General features: G+C 38.4%; 1 protein-coding gene across 1 annotated transcript in view; it reads right to left on the bottom strand.

Moving 5' to 3' along the window:
* Nucleotides 1–22,379, bottom strand: part of SOBP (sine oculis binding protein homolog (Drosophila)) — a 166,379-nt gene that overhangs the window by 111,442 nt on the left and 32,558 nt on the right. Inside the window, exon 4 of the mRNA XM_008579499.1 lies at nucleotides 13,517–13,668. Coding sequence (XP_008577721.1) covers nucleotides 13,517–13,668 — 152 coding nt within the window. The remainder of the gene's footprint in view (nucleotides 1–13,516; nucleotides 13,669–22,379) is intronic.

Genomic DNA, 22,379 nt, shown 5'->3' with positions numbered 1-22,379 from the left:
TAGTTTATCGGCACAGTGTTTGCTGTACTTTTGTCTGCTTTAAAAAATTCTCTTTAATGCACTCAAGCATTTAAAAGATAATTTTTTTTAACTCTAGGCAAGCAACACAATAAGCACCCTATAGACCGGACCAAGTTCCCCTCTCTGGGGATGCTGAGAATCAGCCCATGTATGAGGATTAAAACTTTTTGCTCCCTGTGCTAGCTGACAGCAGAATGAATGGAATTGCATCTGATGTCAGGTTACCTCATTACATTTATACATTTGCAAAGCAGGTTACCTCATTATATGCATAGATTTGTGGGGGGTTTGGGAGGCGAGGGTTATCCTCTGCAGTTTTTCAAATGAAAGCAACTTAGAGAAAGTAGCAAAAGTCCCCTCCTTCTTGTCATTTACTTCCAAATAAGCAATCAGTGTATTAAATGACACTACTCCTAATATAAACCCCTGGGATGGTATGCTATTAATTTATCTGTACCCTGAAGAATATCATCCTCTCCTTACCCAGGTTCTTAATCCGAAGCAAGGTTTTATTCCTTGTCTTCGGTTATTTATATTCCTCAAGGGTCCCTTTGGAGGGAGTCTGCCAAACTCTAAGTGAATTACTTGGATTTTTGAAAATCCAAACAACTTACCTTACTTATTGCAAGGCTATATTTGGTCATTTTAATTTAGGTTTATATTAAATACTAATTCAAGGCACAAGTACTGTTGTTATTTTTTCCTCAGAGGAGGCTTCTCAAATGGTGACTGTACTGTTATTAATGTACTGTTATTCTTCAGAGTCTGAATTTTTGCAAAATTGTAAGAGAAGCTCACGGAGCTTGAATCCTGAGGCTTTCTGCGTGCGTGTGCGCATGCACGTGCAGGGGAACACATGAACGATTGCATCCAGATGCACTCAGGGGTGCTCTCCAAAGAGTCTGGATGCCCTTCCACCCCAGTGATTTCCCAGCTCTCAGGTATGCTTTCTAATTTTAATAATACTAGCAGCCACATCATACTTTATTCCCTTCATATGCTTTGGACCCTCTGATTTATGGCACTTAAGTGTCTCAAATTTACTTCAGCTGATTTTCCTCGGAGATTCAAATTACCATTTAAGTTGCACTAAATCTCTATAAAAACTGCACTACATCAAAGATGGATGCAGGACAGGGAAGCCACACCCTAACTCTCTGCGTATTGCATCGTTCTCTTACACCGCTTTCTAATGTCGTCAGAGCACAGCTTCTGATATCCAATGTATGTTAAGTACATTGTGTTTCTTCAGTATCTTTGGTTGATTTTTGAAATGTCATCTGTTTGCCCTCTTCATTTCCCATTGGTCTTTAAAATGTCTTCTGAGTTTTTTGAGACAGATTTTTCACTTTTCTAAAGGATGCCTTTTTAGTACTAATAAAACTTTCATACTTGTCTGCTTAATCACGCCAGCTTTACTGTCCCCTTTTTACTTTTTGTTTTTGGCTCAGAGGTATATGAACCATCTGTGCCTCTAAAACAGTTAGCTTAAATAGCCTCCAGGCAGATTTTATGGTTTTTAAGTTTTTTACTTTAACCTTCAGCCTGCTGTTAGCCATTTTCATCACAGTTTTAAAATCAGCCTCTTTTGGAAACGACTGTCACTGTGGTTTTCAGGAGCTACTGGAACTGGAGAGGGGGCTGCTGACTGCAGGCTGCTGAACTGCAGGTCCCTGGTTCACAGTCACCTGAGGCAGGCACAGGTATGGTTAGGCTTGATAAGGGTCATCTCTTCCATCTGGCGTTCTGAAGAGCAATGCAGAAACCTCTCATTTAGAATACCTAAGTCCACACCACCCAGTAAAGACGCAAGAAGATAAAATCTGAATTTTTTACCTGCCTATTTATTTGTCGCTATATTTCTACAGAGTTATCATCATGATCCTAGGCAGTAAAATTAGATACCAGGCTGAAATAAAGAATACAAAGAAAGGGAGGAGAATCCCGTCCTTCCCACCACACCACTGTGCCACGAGAATTGCCCTCTGTTATCGTGCCAGCAGATGTGTTGTTCTGTTTCCATTTTATCACAGTTGTCTAGTCTGGGGACCTGAGTGTCAATAAGCATTTCTCTGTCCTGGAATTCATCATTACCCAAACTTCCTGTCTGCCCTTGCCTTAATGTTAACATAACTACAGTATATAGTTCTGATATGTATATACAGTATATACATATCAAAACTACATCTTTTCTCCACACACAGTGGGGGGTGGGCAAGTGGGAGGTGAGTGTCTGCCCTTTCTGTGGCTCCTTCCATCAAAAAATGACTTATCCTATTTATTTTCAACCGCATTCAGACAGTAATTACAATATTTTCCTCTCTCAGATCAGTGCATTTTCACCCAACCTTTTCTCTATTGTCATTGTTGCTTTTCTGATACATTAGTCTTTTAGTTATTATCATTATTATTATTTATTTACAAAATGGTCCTACCTTCAGGAGTTATAGCTATCAACATACTCTCTGAAATGAGTTAGTATTAATGTGCCAACTCTACAGTCCATGAAGCTGAGCGAAAATGTCAGGGCAAGCGGAGGCCAGCAGACCAGCAACAATACCCAAGCACTGGTAGAATGCACTCATGAATGAATGAATTTACAAAAAGGGGATAAATGGGGTTATCATTCCAGGGAATGTTTTGTTTGTTCAATTGTTTTCTTGTTTATAGGTAAAGCTCCATTCCTTCTCAAAGAATTTTAAATGAGCAAAGGAGCAAATCAATGACAGAATTAGAAGCCACACTGCTATGTCCTCAGCCCACTAAGCTCTCCCTTCCCTCTTTCCCTACTTAATACCTCTTCATCCTTCAGATTTCAGTTTTAGTACCACTTACTCAGGGGAACTTCCAGAACTTCTGACTAAGGAAACCCCCTGTTAGAGGCTCTCATGTTGCTGTGCCCACATCATCACAGCACTTGTCACAGTGGCAATTTCACATTTGTGTTATTATTTAAATAAATGTCTGTCCTCCACTGGACTGTAAGCTTCATGAGGGAAAGTACCAAGTTTTTGTTGGCCATGGAACTCCAATGTCTAGCACAGTATCTGGCACATAGTAGCTGTTTAACAAATACTTGTTGCATTAACAACTGTGAAAGTTGTAACCTTCAAGATCTCTACTCCTTCAGCCACTTGAACTTGATGAATTTAGCTTCAGACTATAACACAATTCTTTTGAACACTCCTCTTGCCCTTTTGTTTAGCAGATACAGTTTTCAGCCACAAAGAAAGCAGCATCAATGTATGGGCAGGCTAACTCTCAATGGGTAACAGCAGCGTCATCCCATCACACATCTAGTCCAAAGCATCTGCCCCAGACATCCAGTATGGTCCTTGGCCAACCTCCCCCAGGCCACTTACACTGATGAAACTGTACACTGGTCTATTCTAACTGCACCATTGTTCCTCTTCATAAATGCAAATTTCTAACCACTAGCCACAATCCCTTTGTTTTAGTTCTATGTGATTTCATGTTCTAGAGTCGAAAAATAGAATGAGTGAGCACTTTAGTCCTATACTAGAGCCAACATTCTAATAATCAGATTTCTTAAAACAGCTAGTCCTAGGTAGAAGAGGTAGTTCATCTAAGGACCCTACGATGAATCTAACCACATTTTTGTCTTTAAATCCTCACTTGGATTCCAGACTAATTCTTTTGCATGACAAGAGTAGATAAATATGACACATTCATTGTGTAAAGAATTCGACCTTCATGAAATAACCTCATGAAATCGCCTTTCTTTCTAATGGGCATCTACTGCTAAGGACCCTACGATGAATCTAACCACATTTTTGTCTTTAAATCCTCACTTGGATTCCAGAGTAATTCTTTTGCATGACAAGAGTAGATAAATATGACACATTCATTGTGTAAAGAATTCGAACTTCATGAAATAACCTCATGAAATCGCCTTTCTTTCTAATGGGCATCTACTAGCACCTACAGCCACCACTCTGATCCCCTCCTTTTTTTTTAACAGCATCCAGATTTTCATTCTGGTAGCTACACTTGCCCTTGCAGCCCATGGGCTTTTGAGAAAAATGAGCTCCAACTCCAACATCACAGGGAAGTTCTGATTGGCTCAAGCTAATCAGAACATTCCATTGCCTAATCATAGTCCTTCATTCCAGTGTGAGCATGTGATGTAAGCATAGACAATGAGTATGAATTTCAAGACTTTTTTGAAATGCTAGGACAGAGCCAGTCATTCTATTGGATGTGAGCGAGGAAGCACCTAGTCCTGATTGCTGCTAGCAGCCATCCCACAACCTCCAGGGAGCCTGCCTTGGAATGTGAGCAACACTCTATTCAGAAGAATATGGAGATGGAAAGAAATGGGACAATGATAAGGCCACTGTGCTGCTGAATCAACCTACCCCAAAGTATATATTATTTAAAACACTTAGAGTTGGATCTTCTGTTACTGGCATTAAAAATTCTGATATACCCTACAAGTAATCACCAAACTATGTCTACTCTTAGAATAAAATACACTTCAAAATAAGCCTTTAGAACTTGAGAAGGCCTGTGGATGCTGTAGGTCTCCCAGCCCCAGAGTTGGGTTCTGTGTACAGCTTGCCTTCGGAGGTCCTAACCTACCCACTAGGTTGGGGACAAGCTCCATCTTCCTTGTAGAAAGAAAATTGTTGTGTCAGAACATTTAACTAATGACATCCATCCTTGGTTCCTTTCCTCCCACACCTTGCCCAGGAAAAAAATAAATAAATAACTAAATTGGTTCAACATGCTTTTGCTACTGGGAAATGTTTCATAACTACTAATGAATAATTCAGTTTATAAGATACTTTTAGTTTTCTATTGCCAGACACACCCAACTTTGATGGGAATGCTGTTGCCTTTCTTACTGTCCAAATCCTCTTTGCATACAGGAACATAAATGTATTACTTCCTTAAAAGAGATCCAATCAACAACAAAAATCAGATCACATCACCCACCGTGCTCAACAGCTTCCAATAGCTGCCATAACACTTAGAATGAAATCTAAACCACTATCTCTCCAGCCTACATGATCTGGCCCCTAGCCACCTTGATCATTCAGCTCCAGACACTCTGCCTTTCTTGCTGCTGTTCAAAAATGCCACGTTTGTTCCTGCCTTAGGACTTCTGTTTCTCACTACTCCCCCTCCTCTCCGGGACCCTCTGCAACCATCTCTTCACACAACTCCATAGCTCCATTGCTTCCTTTTGTCCCTATTCAGTCACCTCCTCAAAGACAGCTTCTGTGATCACCAGATATAAAACAGTATCCCATCACCATCAATCCCCTCATTCTGCTTTTTCTTTATAGCATTTATCACTACCTGAAATATTTCATTATTTTTTTAACTTGTATATTATCTACCTTCCCTCTAGAATGTAAGTCTCTTTAAGGCAGGGACTTTTTCTTTTGTTCAATAGTGTATCCAGCAAACCTAAAATATGCCTAGCACCTTACAGGGGCTCGACATATCTTTCCCTTTTTTTTTTTTTTTTTAATGAATGGATGAATAAATAATAGGGGTTTTATTTTTGTTTCTGTTTTAAGCCCGGCTAAAAACAAAGAAAAAAGCAGCAAGGACGCACTTACCTCCTACTAGGCAAATCCCCCATCTTTGGTATTAGTTTAAATTGCACCAACTTATAAAACATATAGTCCTACAGATGATCACAGACAGTGTCAGGGCCTTCAAAGATTCTTCTTATAACAAAGAGTTAGATGTGCAGTCATAGAACTGCTCACCATATTTTAAATAATATGAAATCATTCTATTGAAACAGATTATAAGATAACATTATTTATTAGATCCATATAAAAATCACCACTTTATCATGGAATATTTGGCAAAAGGTTGTGAAGGATATTAGCAGTAATAATACCTCAAAATTCCTATTACTCATTGAGCCCCCAAAATACACTTAGGGTAAGATCCAGCTCTTCGTGCTAATTAGCTAATTTAAAAAGTTAAACATTAAGAAAGTTTAAGTTTGCGAGACAAAAATCAAATGCAAAAATCTTTGATTTATGTCATAAATCCTACTATTTCTGTGGAAAAGTAATCATTTCAAAGTCAAGGCAGTCATTTTTCCACAATCAAAAGTCGTTAAATGCTTTTAAATACATTTCAGCATATTTATGAAGGAATTCTCCCACATGCCTCCAAAGCTCTCTCATAAATCAGTATAATGTTTCCAAAGCACATTTGGAAGTAAAAAATTCATATCTACTAACTATATTTTCCTCTATTCGCAGATGAATTAAGCAGAAAATACATTAATGTCTGAATTTATAATAGAAATGGTTAACCCTTAGCCATAGCAAACTAATGAGGAATATTTTACCATGGAAGGATTAATCAAGGCTCTCCAACACTATGCAATTTGACATTTTGAGGACTTAATCATGAGTGGATTTTATTCCCCTATTTATGTTTCATCATGGGAATGACTTACAAAGACATTACGTTAGAACAAATATAATTCTTGAGCTTAATCTTGTCATTTTCAAGTAATGTTGTTTTAAATAATATTCCATAGCTTAAAAATAGTCCCCACAGATGCAACACTACTAAGATTATGTCACCTCTGGGCCAAATTCAGCTCTCAAACATTAAGCAAGTATCAACATAAATGTAGTGAGCCTTGGAGCCTGAATCTGACTAACCTTCTGTTAGCAATGAGACAACACAAATTCTGGGAGGTTGTGATTACTGCACATTGACTTCCATCCCCAGCCATTGATTATCCCTGTCTTTGTTAAAGACTACAGGAGTTTCATTTAACTAGAGTGCTCAGTAAATTGCAGCAGAGTTCAAGCATCTTTTATGGATGCACTAACCCATTGATCTGCCTTCTAGTGCTTGCAGTAGTGCCCAGCTCTGGCCCACAGCTTGTTTACAGAGAACGCAATAGACTGATGTTTGTAACCTCCAAAGGCGGGCTGTCAGTAGACATTAGATTCCACTGTGTGCACAGCCACCCTAAGAGTAGAAGGTAACATAGGGAATTTCCCATTCTCAGTCTCAACTGCTGAGGCATGTTACATGGCCATCTGCAGCAAGATTTTCTTTATTTCATCCTAATTTATGATAAAATGAACAAAGAGCAAAGAACCCAAGGAACAAAGAATTACACATGGCTTTCCCAGTTCACTTTTGCTTGTGTGTACAAAAGCTGCCCAGAGGTATTGCAATGGAGGAAATTTTTTTTTTAAACCACAGTATTCTTATAGCTTGGGTCTCCTGTATATGGCCCTCTTGAGTGTACTAGGTTTTGTAACCAGACTTTGCAAATGTGTATGAGAGAAATACTGGACTCAATCTATTACTTTAACATATCTCAAGGCAAGCCACCTGCCCTCTATGTCCGCTTACTTAGATATTTAACATCTATAACAAAGCATTTGAATTAACAGAGCATGACTACGATCCTAGGAAAATGCATAATAGTTCTCCCTTGGTTTCTCTGGACAAATACTCTTCTCACCAAATACTCTTCGAACCTTTTCCCTCTTCTGGCCTTTATTAATAAGGTCTCCTGACACCTTCCATTTTAAGCCAGGCACAAAGAGTAACTCTGCTGAATGCAGCTTATGATGGGAAAAGCACATCAAAATGACCCATTAGATAATTCTTTAAATGCTCATTCTTCAGATAAACCTGAACACTGTTCGCAGCAAGCTAAGAAACTTGGCAATGCAAGTGACTGGATCAATAAGGAGAATATATGTTCCCAATAAATAGATCCCTTCCTGATCATTTGTTTCACTGAGCTGCCCACTGCCCAAACAGTCAGACTATGAACTCCAAACACACACATTCATCACTCTGCAGCAGCAGTCACCAGAACACAATGCAGCTGATGCAATCTGACACTGTGGTTAATGTTAAAAGGGAGCGTATCTTTTAGATGGATTGGATAATTACCAGCAGTTCAGATGAGAAAAACTTGATTTAAGTTAATAGCATTAGCTATCATCAGAAGGATAGCTAGAGATTTACTGTGTCTGAAAATTAGCATTCCAGCATACATGTCAATAGCCCTGGGTATTGATCCCCAGGTGACTGGATTCAGATGTATAAAAAATTCCCCTTCTTCCTTCCATTCATTGAAAAGAAATGTTGAACTCTTTAGAATTTTGATCATCTCTTCATATTTAATCTAAAATACCTAATATTATTGAGGATTAACATTCATTCTGGGAAATGGGTTAGAACTATTTCTCTGTTTCCCCTACAATCCCTCAAAATGTAGCCCATTAAAAACTAGAAGTGGTTGCTATTCCTTTCTTTCAGTATAAACCCACTTGCCCCAGTCTGTTTGTATTCCAGGCATCCCTTAGACCAGTGTTTCTCAAGTGGTTTTCAAGTGTTTGGGTAAACACGAAGATCACATGCCTCTCTGCCAGTTTCTGAAGGCCTCCTAGGGCACTGTGGCCCACCCTGCCTGCAGAACCTCTGCCCTTCAACCCTTTCTGGCTTTCCTCAAGAGCCTGATGTCACTTTAAACTGACTGACATTTTACTTCACTAGCCAGCACTTTCTTGCTCTAACCCCACCCCAAATGTGTTTCCAAGGCCTAGCATTTCCTCCTCCTCTCCTATTGCTTTTCACAGGCTCTCATTTGCTGCAGCTCATCAATATTCCATTCCATATTTCAAAACACCAGAGAACAAGAAAGCAGTTGGGTTTGTTGTTCTTTCCCCAGGGCTTCCTAAGGACAACACTGTTTGCTGTGACCAAAAGGGAACTCAGCCAGTGGCCTGCAGACTAAATCCCTGGGAGAAGAAGGCCACTCTCCATGCAAGACTTTGGGCAGACTCACAGCACATTTCCAATGGACAGTGTAAACCAAGGCAATCCTCCTGCAGGCCAGGGTGTAGGCAGACAGACCCAACAGGCTCACTGGCACCCGATAAAGACAAGGGGAATCCACAGGGGTTCCCTGGCTGCATTTAGTTATGGACCAAGGATATCTGCAAGCAACTGACAAAAGCAAGTCTGTGGCAGTCAGGGGACATTAATTGCAAGTAATTTCTTAATGTCCTTCTCCAAATCTTCATGAATGATAGCCATTTTGCAAATGAAATCTTTCAGGTGTTTAAAGGAAAAAAAAGTAGACAGGTTAATCACTAGATTAACAGGGCAATTGTTACATGTTTCTTCTGCACTGCTAGGTTCTATAATTAAGTCTGAAATCGAGGATTCTTTCCCAGTGTATATTCAAGTTTAATAAAAAGACAAATGGCCTTTGTCTAAATAAAATATAACTCCAAATAACATGATGACACATGCTAATTATTGATGGGTTCTTCCAAAAGAGATCTCTTCTAAGAGATTGCTATCTATCGAGGAATATAGTTTGAAAGTAAAAGAAGTGCTGATTATACAATATTCCCTTCATTGAATATTTATGTTATTATTATGATGATTGTTAGGAAATCTTAACGACATCATTTGCAAATGTTTCTGTCTATATAATCTTTTTATTTTTAATGCATCCTTATCCTTATCTAAGTAGGTTTCTTCCCACTATGGTCTCCTGGGGAACAGCAACATTGATACTGAAGTATTTCTATCTACTCTTGTTTCACATTATTGTAAAACAGAACAAGGAAGCAAAACTTTGGTCCTTTTAGGAAGTTATGTTTATTACTAAATTATCAATGCTACTGATCCATAAAGAACACTATAAATTTGAGATCTGAACAAGGAAAGAAAACAATCATCCTTTACATTGCCTGTGTTAGCCATTTGTCTTGAGTTTTGATTTCCTGCCTTATTTTTGGACATTAGTTTAGACAATAGGATATTTCCAATGCAAAAGGAAAAAGATCAAACACAAGTTGTTTGGAAATGACTACTATTTGTGGTCTTGTTTGTTACTCTTCTTTTTATAGGGATAATGGTTACAAGGCATTACTCCCTTATGAAAGAATATTTTTTAAGTGTCTGTTATTGTATAAATTAAAACTCGTATTAGCAAGTTGGACTGAATATCTCTGCATCTCTTGCAAAACCACAAAGAAGTCTCCGCAACTTTCCAACTCCTAGGCAAATCTCTAGGCTAGAAATGTTCTCAAGTCCTTCTCTCTGTGGCCTCAAAAAGGGGCTGGGAAAAGAGTGGATTACTAGTCCCCTGCAAAGTCTCTAGTGCATCAAATAATGAGATTGACATTCTATTGCTCATCCAATGCCCATGGACTATATAAGTATTTTTCTTACCCACTGTTTCAAAAACTTTTGAGCCAGCAATTGAGCCTTTGGGGGATAAGGATTCTACAAAATATATTACGAATTAATACTGTACACTTCTTAGAGCAACATCGTGAAATGTGTAAATCAGTAGTTAGATTCCTTAAGCGAATACAGCTGTGATTCATGGTCCTCTCCTAGCACTGTTTAGTGGCATTTTGAGGAAAGCCTACATACTTGTAGCAATTCAAACAACTCCTCAAATAAAAATTTAAATTCAGTTGTAAAATATAATCTACATATTATAAAGGGTTAATTTGGTTTCAATCCATCCCACCTTACTTCATAGAGACAGGGTTTATGAGAATATGTACAGGGCATTTTTCAACCTACCCCATTAAACAAACACAGAGACCCAAAGAGAAATGAAGCTTTGAGAAGAAAACAAAATTTAAAGAGCCCATTTTCAGTGGGCCATCATTTTGAGAGTTGGGCTATTTTCGTCCCTGTTTTTAGCAGCATATCGATTCCTGCCTCTATGCTGAAGCATTTGTGAAGAGGAAAGCACGGGGACCACAGGCACAGCTGTCCAATTTACATTCACAAATGCAGGTGTTGCTCAGACACAAAACAGAGGTCAGCTGAATACGGCTCCTAATTAGCTACCTTTTCTACTAGGATTTTTCTTTGTAAAGTTATGCATGCAATTTGGGTTCAACTTAGAGACCGTTTTTAGATCTCAGCATGCTATCCAGCAAGAAATGGGCTGTCATTATAAAGCATAATTTACAGCATAGTTAATTTTATGTGTTTTTTTTAAATCTACACTATACCTTAGGCAAAATTCTGTCCTGCATACACATTATTCACTGTTTTCTAACCACTTCTCAATATTTAAAAGCGTAGAATTTAGCGAGAAAAATCTAGGAAGAATTTTGCCCTTTTTCTAAGATTAAGAAAGTCCACAACTTTAATTACAAGGACAAAGGACTTTGTTAAATGACACAAGAAGAGAAGTAGCCATTTGCTATTGTCTTCAGTGGAGAACACCCTGGGGCTTATTACAGCAGTTCTTAGAAATGGCAGGATGGAGACCGGTATCTAATACAATCCATTAGGAAACCCAAGCCCTAAATGAAATGACCACAAAATCCTATCAGTTAACAGAAATGTAGCAGCTGTACATGTTTATTGTACTACAATATAATATTGTTGCAGAGATAACAGTCTTAAAATTTTTAAAAATAATAATAATCCAGCAGGTGATGTGACCAGTTTATTTCTCTATTTGAAAAAAATGAGAAGGTATAGTATGGCAGAGCTTTGGAATACATAAATAAGGGTGAAGATTGCAGAGAAGACAGGTATTGTATGTACACTAAAGGGCTGCTGGGATCAGCCGGCAAAGTCGCTGGCTAAACATCAAACCACTGCAACTCCCAGGTTTTGCAAGATGTTGAGAGACCTATGGGAAGTGAAATGTAACGGTCTTCCTCCCACTGCTGATTTTACCTACTGTAAGTACTGAATACTAATTCTTATCTTGGCTCCCAGTTACCCATTTTTCAAAAACATATGCTATGAAAGTTTAAATTCACTTTGGCCTTAAATTTTATAATGATGTAAAATATAGTATTCCGGACTGTTTTTCCAAATAGAATCAGAAGCTTACTATAAAGTAACATCACTTACTATAAAGTAAAGTTGCTTACTATAAAGTAAAATCAAAGGCTTACTATAAAGTAAAATTGCCTTGCAAAGTGTAACATGTATTGCTGGAATTGTGACAAATTCATCTTGCTTGATTTTATTCACTTACAGGCATTCCATCAAGACCCATAACCCTTCAGAATTATAGAAAGACAAAAAGCCCTGTTCTATAGCCATCTTCTGGGATGGAATGCAAAGTATTTTGTTGTGGTAAGTAGGGCTTTGAAGAAGAAAGCGCTGGGCCCACTCCTGGGATTGTTACCCCAGTGCTCAGCATTCAAAACGGGAGCCCCAGGGTCTTGGAGATCATTTTAATCCTCCTATATTAAAACAAAACGTGTCTCCTGTGAGTCGTTCTTCCCACCCTCCTCCCCAGCTTCACTGACCCCCTCCCAAAGGAAACTGAACTCGACTACTGACCATTCCAAAAGAATTCCAAACAATTTCTTTATCTGCCTCTCTGTTACAGTGAAGATTTTGAGTCTAATTCTTAGAGACCACTACTAAAATTCCGCCCTGCTGAATTCTGCTGTCTAATTCTTTTGGCATTATGTTTTTTGGCAGAATGAATGTGACCCAAATTTGCAGATAATTTGCTGCAACAGTGCTTCTTGCAATGCAGTAAGCCCATGATTAGTATTTCAGGACTGCAAATATCAGACTTAAAAAAATAATAATTGTTTGCTTCAAGAAAGGACAGATTTCGATCTTGTATTATGAAAATGGAAATGCTTGGGAAAATGTGAACAATTTTATAAATTAAGGAAGTTTTACAGATCAATGAAAAATAATCAAGGACTAGAAATTTACTTCAGTACTTGCTGGCAAAATGCTATAGCAGTTCTTCAAGGATTAAGAAATTAGTTTTGTGTGTATGTAGTGTGTGACTGTGAAAACATGCATTCCATTTCCCATTAATGGTGGCTAATACTATTCGAAAAGGACATTTTCAGACAAGGGATGTCTTAAAAAAAAAAAAAAAACTATAACTATGGCTGTTCCTGTGTTTACCCACCATGCTTCTCACAAATGCTTAGCTGTGTGAGCAATGCTGGTTTGCATGTTGATATTTTCACCTTTTGTCAATATCAATCAACTTTAACACAAGGTGTCAAGAAACACTTGATGTTTTTCTTGACTAAGATTTGTGAGTACGATTTTGGAAAGAGCAATAGCAAAACTCCCACTGGGACCAAAAGTTAAACTGAGTGGACTAAAGCTTTCTGGCCATGCTTCTGTGGCTAGTTTCTTGGCTTTTGTAACAAATCTCTACCACTGATCTTTCACGGAGTCTAGTCTGTGCACTGCACTGCTGGAAAGACACTGTCGATTAGGATACCAGCTGTGATCACTGTGTCCTCATCAGATTCATTCACCCTCTCAGAATTCAAACACTAAGCCAAGAGAAACAGATTCGAAAGGGATTCCTTCTTCCAAAAGGTTAAGCATGACAGAGAAAGAGAACGGACAGAACAGAAAGAATAAAAACACACAAGTAAAAGGTGCGCAGTGTTTTCCACTAGTGCTAGGAGGCACATGCGCCCGTGGTCTGGTGAGGCCTGCGAGGCCGCGCTCCCTCACGCGCTCTTACCTTGTTTCTCTTGAAGTAGGCTCGCCGGCAGGCTGCAAAGCACTTCTCACTGCAGAAGCTTTTCACCTCACTTCCCATACTCAGGGAATAGCGCTTGATTCCCACTTTCTGGCACCAGGCACACATTATTTGTACATTTGACACATCATCTTCTATAATAAAAGTATAAGAAAAATGTTCATATCAGAAGCAAACATCCCTTCAAACGACGCACCCCGAACCTGACAGAGCTACTGAGGTCTGATTTTAGTTTCCAGAACATACCATTTTCCCACCAAGTAGGACAGGCAGCTCTTGGGGAGGAGCCTCAGTGCTTTTATTCTCTCTCTTTTCTTCTTCTCTCTCTTTTTTTTTTTTTTGCTCCTAAGTTTCCAAAAGTCATTTACTTAAAAACCAGAGCATGACTGCATAGCCACAAGGGTATCTAGGGCTTCTTAGTCTGGTAAAAATGTTTAACCTGCCTGGCTAAACCAGCCCCAGTACTAACGAAGCTTATAAAATGACCCATTTCTTCAAAGGTCCTGCTGAAAGTTTACAAGATCCACACTGGGTGGGACAATTTGGAGGGTGCTACCCTATAAATGTGATGCCCTCACATGAACCCTGACAGTGAGGGGCCAGGCTCAACCATGGCATGTTCCCTGTTATTGTTAAATGAAATGGGCTGCTGTTTACTCCTGCAGTGTAACGATTCCCAAGCAATGTGTTTAGTCAAAAAAAGGAAAGATGTGAGTGTCCAGATTCTGGCAATGGAAAAGGACAAGCCCAGCTCACTGAGCAGTCTCCTATGATGCAGCCTTCCGGCCCTGCTGTCCTCAGGGAGAGAAGGTCTGATTTAAATTCTCCTCCATGTGACGTGGTTCATGGTCCCTGGATGAAGAGATGGTAATGGGGGTATCAGATCATTCTCAGCTAGACTAGTAATCCTCTCAGCTCCTGGAGGGCTCATCACCCACATTGTGGGGATGCTCAGAATGATTTTAGGTGGTATGCAAATATTTCCACTATTTAAAATGCTGTATTTCTTTCCTTTGTATGAGAAGCAAATTTAACTAGCACAACAAGCCCATGATATCACAAATATTACTGCTTAAAACAAAGATAGGCTTTTAAAGTGAGTCAGTTAATAAAATATATTGAGTAAATCATAGTGCAGGTGGTAAGAAGTTGTGACAAAAATTATGATAGTGATATTCAAATGACTGCAGTTTGGTAAACATTGGCCTCTTTGTGGGGAAAATAAAAGAAGGCTTTAAGTAGAAGCCTAAGAAATATTTCTTTGCTGCTTCCTCGGGGTTTTTGCTATCTCTAGAGTTTTCTCTGTCCTCCCAATTGACTGTGTGTGCGTCTGTATGTGTGTGTGTGACTGATCACTATTAGTCTCATCTCTTCTTCCTTTATGGAATTTCTTTGTACTAACCCAGACTTATGCTCCAGACATGAATGATAATCACAAAATCCCAAACAAGCCCTGGTATAGTGTTGTCTAATTTCTGAATAAAATCCCCCAAACACTAATTGCTAAGCAAGTCCTGGTCCATGAGTTGTTGATATATTCATGGTTCATAGAATCTGTCATGCAATCATTCCATTTCCAGGAAAAAGATTTGGTTTGAGGCAGTGTGGTCATCAGCCTGCAAAATTAGAAGCAAACTAATTTGTAGTGCAGTGATATGGCTTTTTCCCCCTGAGTATCAACCTCAGAACTAAGTGTAGCATTTTATTTACCTTAATGGAAAAAAATATTGTCATTTTAATGCCCTTTTCTATTTCACAAATTATATATTGTGATCTAGTGTTAATTACCAAATGAGACAGTATAAAAAAATGACCTTAGATGTTAGTCAAACTTTTTTTTTTTTTTTTTTTTTTGGCAGCTGGCTGGTAAGGGGATCTAAACCCTTGACCTTGGTGTTACAAGGCTGTGCTCTCACAAACTTAGTCAAACATTTTTGATAACATAACTTTCTTTAAATGGAGTCATAAATTCAAATGTCAAACAACTATTGCATTTAATAATTTGTTAAATTCAAGAAAACTTTCATTTGTATTTTATATAATTTCTAATATGGCATCTGTCCACATATAGACATTTTACATGGTATGAAAAATCAACAAAGCTCTATAATTTACCTCAGCATATGGAGGCATCTTCTTAAATTAGGTTAGAAATAGCATATTTTTAAAATAATCATCTGTCATTACTAAACTAACTAATAGAACTAATTGTTTCTCTTTTTCCCAATCAATAAGATACTTAAAATCTTAAATTCCTGAAAAAGAAGATGTTACAGCAGAACTCCCACAAATGATAGGTTGGCAATAAGCTTGACTCTGGTGAAATCTGCAAGGAAAAAAATTTTATGGAGGAAATCAGTTGGCCTCACAGTTAAGAGGAGATACCGCTTCCCAAGGACCCATTTTAGAACATGCATTAGGTTCCCCTCGCTGTTTCTTCCTTTAAACAGTCTGGTTTGGGAAACAAAACATAACATTTTTTTTAAGTCTTAGATCTTTAACTAGAATGGACCAAAACTGAGACAAGAAAGGGGAGAAAACAAAACTGTCACAATGCCGGGCACTCAGCCTGCTGCTCAGGCCTGGCCTGGAGGAATGATGCTGGGGTCAAAGGGCAGCTCCCAGTAACATTTTTTTTAAGTCTTAGATCTTTAACTAGAATGGACCAAAACTGAGACAAGAAAGGGTAGAAAACAAAACTGTCACAATGCCGGGCACTCAGCCTGCTGCTCAGGCCTGGCCTGGAGGAATGATGCTGGGGTCAAAGGGCAGCTCCCAGGTCTTTCCCTGCTTCACTCCATCATCACCAGACAGACCCACAGTCATTTTTTAAAGGGAGGCAAAGATACTTTCTTACAATAGACCTAACAAATAAACAGAAAAGTAGAATTTTAAAACAGGTTAATTTTATAAACCATTCTTACTACAAAGTAACAATACGGGAAGATAAGACAAAAGAAATTATGCACTTTTGTATTTGGCAGTTGGATAACTCTTAGAATGGTGGTTAGCATCTGTCTACTTAAATAAATCAGTATTCCCATCCATTTTTCATAGAATTCTGTGTCACAAGAGCAAACACTTTGGAAAACGTCTGTCAGATTTTTCCTTTTCTGTCATCAAACTGTTATCAATAGCTAATGATCCAAAGAGGAGTCTGATAAGTGTGTTATTCCAAAAATTCAAGAAAACTTTTTCAGATACCTCAGGTATTCTAGACTTAAAAAAGTTATTTACATTAATATTTAAGAAACTAAAACAGAACTGTGATTATCTAAATTAATTTTGTCAGCATAGCTCAAAATTCTGCCACCAGACATGAGATGATGCTCCCATCTTAAACAGGATGACTGCACCCCTAGAAAAGTGAACTTTTAAGTGCTTAAAGCCAAAGGGATCAGTTCACTTCAGCAATCACATCTTTCTTCTACCTGAAACCCAGAAATGATGTGCATGCTTTACACTGGCAAAACAGAAGGACCCAGCACTTCAGCTTTTTTAACAGATCTGCTTTAAAAATATTTTATTTTAAAAATATTTCTTCAAACTAGGGAAAACCTGATTTCCTATCTTATATTTAGGCTAAAGGTCTGTGCCATTACAGACTTGAGATTACCTTAAAAAAGATTCACATCCAGATTTCTTATAGCCATCAGCCTGTGTATTTTGCATAACAAACAATGCAACAACAAATGCAAAATGTTTACAGCATTAAATCACATCCCCAAACAGTTCATATAACATGATAAAATTTTCACATGATAATATCATATAAATATGCATCAGTCAAACTATGCATGTTTCAATTAATCATGAAAAATTTGTACCACCTCTTTAGGATTTAATTAAGCAGAATGTTTAGGGCATTTTCTTTCCAATCTAATGTTCAAAGAGCTACAGAACATTTTTCTACTTTACATCCCAGAAGGGAAAGTTCAGATTAATTAACATGAAATCAAAATTGTATTTATTTATTATATGCACAGAAGTATGAGATCAAGCATTTCTGGAAGGCCCTGCTGAAGTTGTTTGAGAAATTGCCTTATCTGGTGACTTTTAAAAATAAGGATGGCAATGGTCAGTGATCTTCTTGGGGCATTTTAATTGGCTGTAAACATACATATTAGCTTACCTGACCAGAACCCCCCAAAAATCAGGACAGCTTTAAAGAACCCCAAGTAATTAAACAGTAGATTTACCACCTGTTTGTAAGTTTCATGGGAGTTCAAGACTGAGGAAAAATTCTGAAAGTATTTATGATGATGTTTATCTCCTCCAATAGTTCCTAGAATACACACATCCAGATAATCATTTCAAGATCTGAATTATATTTGAGTCAAGTTGCAAAGCAGTCTGAGGAGACTCCTGTGTTCTCTCCGTGCCATGAAATCAAAGTATGGCAAGGGCAGCACTATGTCAATTTATTTGTTGGTGCAGCTATATTTAAGAACAGAATAAAGACATGGCCTAGAAGGCAGCAAAAAAAAACCCAAAAAGCTAGAGTTAAAGTTTGCTTTCTTTGCAGTCCTTCTGCAGAGAGAGAAATTCTTTCTTGAAATAATTCAGTTCCAAAGACTTCAAGGCAATCCACATTAATTCTACAGAGTCCTCCAGGAGCTTCTGTACCATTCCCTGTGTTCTAAAAATAAACACACAAGGAGACCCAGAGAAAACTTGGACCACTGAGCCAAAATGAAAATAATCCTAGCTAGCTATTATTCAGTACCTAGGAGGAGCCAGGAGAGTACATGGTTAATTCCAACATCATTTAATCTTAATCACAACCACCAACAACCAGGCAGGTACTAATATTGTCCCCATTGTGCAGATGGGGAAAGTCCGTTTAGAGGTTAAGTAATCACACAGTGAGTACATATCAAAGCCTGGATGAGACTAGGCTATCTAACTCCAGAGCCCAAGCTCTTGACCACTACACCTTGGAGACCATGGCTTTTCTAATCATGTGAGATTGTACACCACAGAGACTTCCCTCCGCAAAAAGGACTAAAAGCTGTCATAGATTCTGCTACTTATACAGAATACTGCTCAGTAACACACCAATAGACAAAGAAAATGGAATCAAAAAGGTCAAAATGTCTTTGAGGAGATAGCTGAAGTGTTAATCAATAATTGTGGATTGATTTTTTAAAAAATAAGTTAAAAGCCCACAATACAAGCCTTTACTTCTTTATGACTATGAGACATGGATCTACTGCAAATAGTCCACATGAACGTGCACCAGCAAGTGCTACTTAAACATTAAATGATGAAACAGAACCAATAATACTTAGATCTCAGGAAGCAGTTATTTTACCCACAGGCAAGCAATACTGTCATCAGCATTCTCTTTTCTAAGGAGGGGGGATCACAGCAGCACATGGGTAAGATTGGCTTTCCAGGTGAGTGAAGTGGGGGACCACCCACCTCTGTAATTTCAAAGGTGCCAATAAGAATATCCCAGTTTCAAAAAATTATCCTTCACCTGCTTGTTGAGATTAAATTCTACTTTAGAGGGTCATTTCTTTGGCTGTTTCTTATATCCCATTAAAATACAAATTCCTTGAAAGCAAGGAGACTTAATATGTCCTTATTTGTAAACAATAATTTATACTCCAGAATGAGTAATTCTTCCCGAAGAACAACTTTTCATAGCAAATAAGGAAAAGAGCTGTGGATAGGGTTCCAATGAGAAAGATGGAGGGACAGCGATGGGAGAAGTTGGGACACATGAGACCTCTGGTCACTACTTAGCTAATGTCTAGCCTTGGGCACATAGCTAGAACAACCTGAAGGCAGCCAAATAAGGCAGAGTGGAAAAAAAAAATACTGTCTGATCACACTGTAGCACAATGTCAGATATTTTCAGAGTGCCTTTTAAGTGTGAATATAAAGCACAGTAGACTTTGAAGGGCATGGGGAAGAATGGCATATAGCTAGGGATTCCTAGAAAAGAAAAGCAACAGGCAGATCCACCTACAACAATCTCATGGGGGTGACTTTTTTGAGCAAATGAAGTAACAGATGTACATTGCTTTGCAAGTCTAAGTTGCTCCTGTTTGAAAGACAGAGTGTTGGAGTGCGGAGAGATGGAGACAGAGGACACTGGTGAAAATAATACTGCCCCTTCTAGTTGTGTGACATGGGCAAGTCACTCGAGGGACAGTAATGCCCACCCTAACTTTAGCTGTGGTGAGGATCAAATGAAAGTAAATATGCACATTTTATATGTAATTCAGCCTTCCTTAGAATTACTAGCAATTAGAGCCACAAGAAGGGTGGGTGTTAGCTGTATGCAATCTGGAGAGGCCTGATGACCAGGCCTTCAATCACATCCCCTCCTATGGATGACATCTGTAGAACCACTATCCTTGAATACAAAGAACAACCCAGTAACTGGTTAAATTTCACTAACTCAGATTATTTAAGAGTAAAGCCATTAGAATTAATAAAAAGCCTCACTTACAGCTATTCTTTTAAAAAATTACTTAACTTGAATTAATGGTTGACAAGATGTTGCCAAATATATCACTGCACTGCCAGATATTCTGTAATTAATACATGGGAATTCTTTGTAATTATTACATTAACTATCCACACATGGGTGGATCTTTCTGTAGTGCCTAAGAAGTTTGTTCTTTTCAAAAGTATCAGAGTAAAAACCAAAAATGTCTGCCTTGGTAACTGTAACTTCAGTAACCTTGGTAACTGAACCATCAAAAATTCCCAAATAGTGGGGTCTGAATTAATAAAATTTTATTGTACTTATTTCTCATTAAAAGGATAGATGTAATTAAATGATAGAGGTCCATGCAACTATGTGATTCTTTGTAGTACCTAAAATTATCCCTAATTTTCTTTTGAAAATAGATTTAAAGTAATATTAAGAATTTAAACAGTTCACAGAGTAATACTTAGCCCCAAAATAAAATCTAAATCTCTCTATATAAACTAAAATGTGTTTCCAATAAGTAAAAGGGATGAACACATATACAAAAGTACAGGAAAATGACAGAATTTAAAATTAATTTTTAATTTTCTAATGGAACTTTTCTCGCCAGTTTTTAATGATTTATGTATGTATTTTATACATAGATATAGATATAAAGGATGTGATTTCAGAAAAAATTAAACATTTACATGAAGGTCTCTGTGCTAGGTAACTGGTCAAGAATACTGAGTTAAATAGGACGTGGCCTTGCTTGCAAGAGACAGAAAAGTACGTGGCTCATCATACGACAGGCAGAATGCAGGCAGAGGGAGGCTCAGAGATCTGGGAGAGCTGTTTGAGAGAGCACGGTATTGAGTTGGGTCTTGAAGGATTTGGAGGGAGAAGAAGTTCAAGAGAAGGAGAGAAAGAACAAGGAACTGCAGGAGCCAAGGAGTGGCAGACAGGTTCAGGGAGGGCAGGAGTCCTGAAGTCACACAGTTGACCATGACTGGGTGAAGGGAAAAGTAAGAACTTAGACTACAGCCAGTGGAGCCTGAACAAGGAGTCTCTTGAATGTCATTTTGCTATGGGAGGAGGGAAGAGGCTGATCTTTATTCCACAGGTAACAGAAGGTACAGAATGTTTCTCAGTAGGACATGATGGATTCAGAGATGTGTTAAGAAACTCCAGCAGGATGGATCAGAATTTGGAAAGATTGGAATCTGGTTCCTCATCTAGAAAAGCAACATGCCAGCAGGGTCCATGTCTCATTCACCCCTGTATGTTCAGTGCCTGACACACAGCAGTGCTCAAACCATGCTGAATGAATGAATAAATGTACAGATGAATAAATGAGTGTAAAGGAAAGGGGATGAAGTCCTGAACCTATAAAGTACATCAGTGGAAATGAAGAGGACAGACTTAAGAGCGAAACTAAAACAGTTACCAAAATGTAGGAATGTGACTGATCCAGAAATAATTAAAATTTTAGAGACTTCAGCTCCCTGTGTTTCTAGTCAAAGGAGATTAGGGAAAAGCCCAAAGAGTTCTTTGCGGAAATTGACTCTGGAGTCAAATTCAAACAAAAGGAAGTTGCTTTATATCCAGTGCCCCTTCCTCAGTTATTTTTCCAGCACTCAAAGATGGAAAATAAAAGGAGAGACCTATAAAGTCACAAAATAGTAATTCTCCCTTGAGTACCATAATAAACTTGGATTCTTTAATATGGTACTACTAAGCAAGCCTCCAGCCCCCTGACATTAATTTAAATATCTCCCCAAAATTCCACTGATTTGACAGCAAAGGAGCTTTTTCTTGTAAGTCTCTTCAACAACCTTGCCTCTGCCTCTCAGTAGAGTTTGTCTTTTCTATGTACTCACACTAAGAAACTGGAATGGAAAAGGAAGAAGGTAGAACTTCAGAGTAAGGAAAACCCAGAGTCCTATATGCAACATTTCCCAAAGCACATTCCACAGAACACTAATCCCATGTGGTGCTTAAATGGACGTGATTATTAAAAAGACTTCCATGGTTAAATATATACAGAAAACACTAGGTTAACCAAAGTTAAACAACAGGCTTTTTATTGCAGTACATTTTGGTTCCACCAGTGTATAATTAGGAATCTTCAAGAGACAGATACAGTGTACCGTATTTTACAAATTTGACCACAGACATGTCTTTTGTTTTGTTTTGTTTTTTTTTCCTTTTTGTCTTTTTTTCGTGTCCGGCAATGGATCGCAACCCTCAGTGTCGCGCCCGTACCGGACCGGGACCGGCAACGGGATCGCAACCCTCGGTGTTGCGCCCGCACCTCGCTCAGCCAGTGAACGGGAACCGGTCTGTATGTGGGATCCGAACCCTCGGCGGGAGCGCCGCTGCACTCCCAAGCGGCGCACTGTAGCAGTGCGCCACCAG

The sequence above is a fragment of the Galeopterus variegatus genome, unplaced genomic scaffold (assembly GCF_000696425.1).
Source record: "Galeopterus variegatus unplaced genomic scaffold, G_variegatus-3.0.2 Scaffold1901, whole genome shotgun sequence".
NCBI lineage: Eukaryota > Metazoa > Chordata > Mammalia > Dermoptera > Cynocephalidae > Galeopterus > Galeopterus variegatus.
Note: the sequence above shows the minus strand (reverse complement) of the source record. Positions and strands in the feature narration are given on the sequence as shown.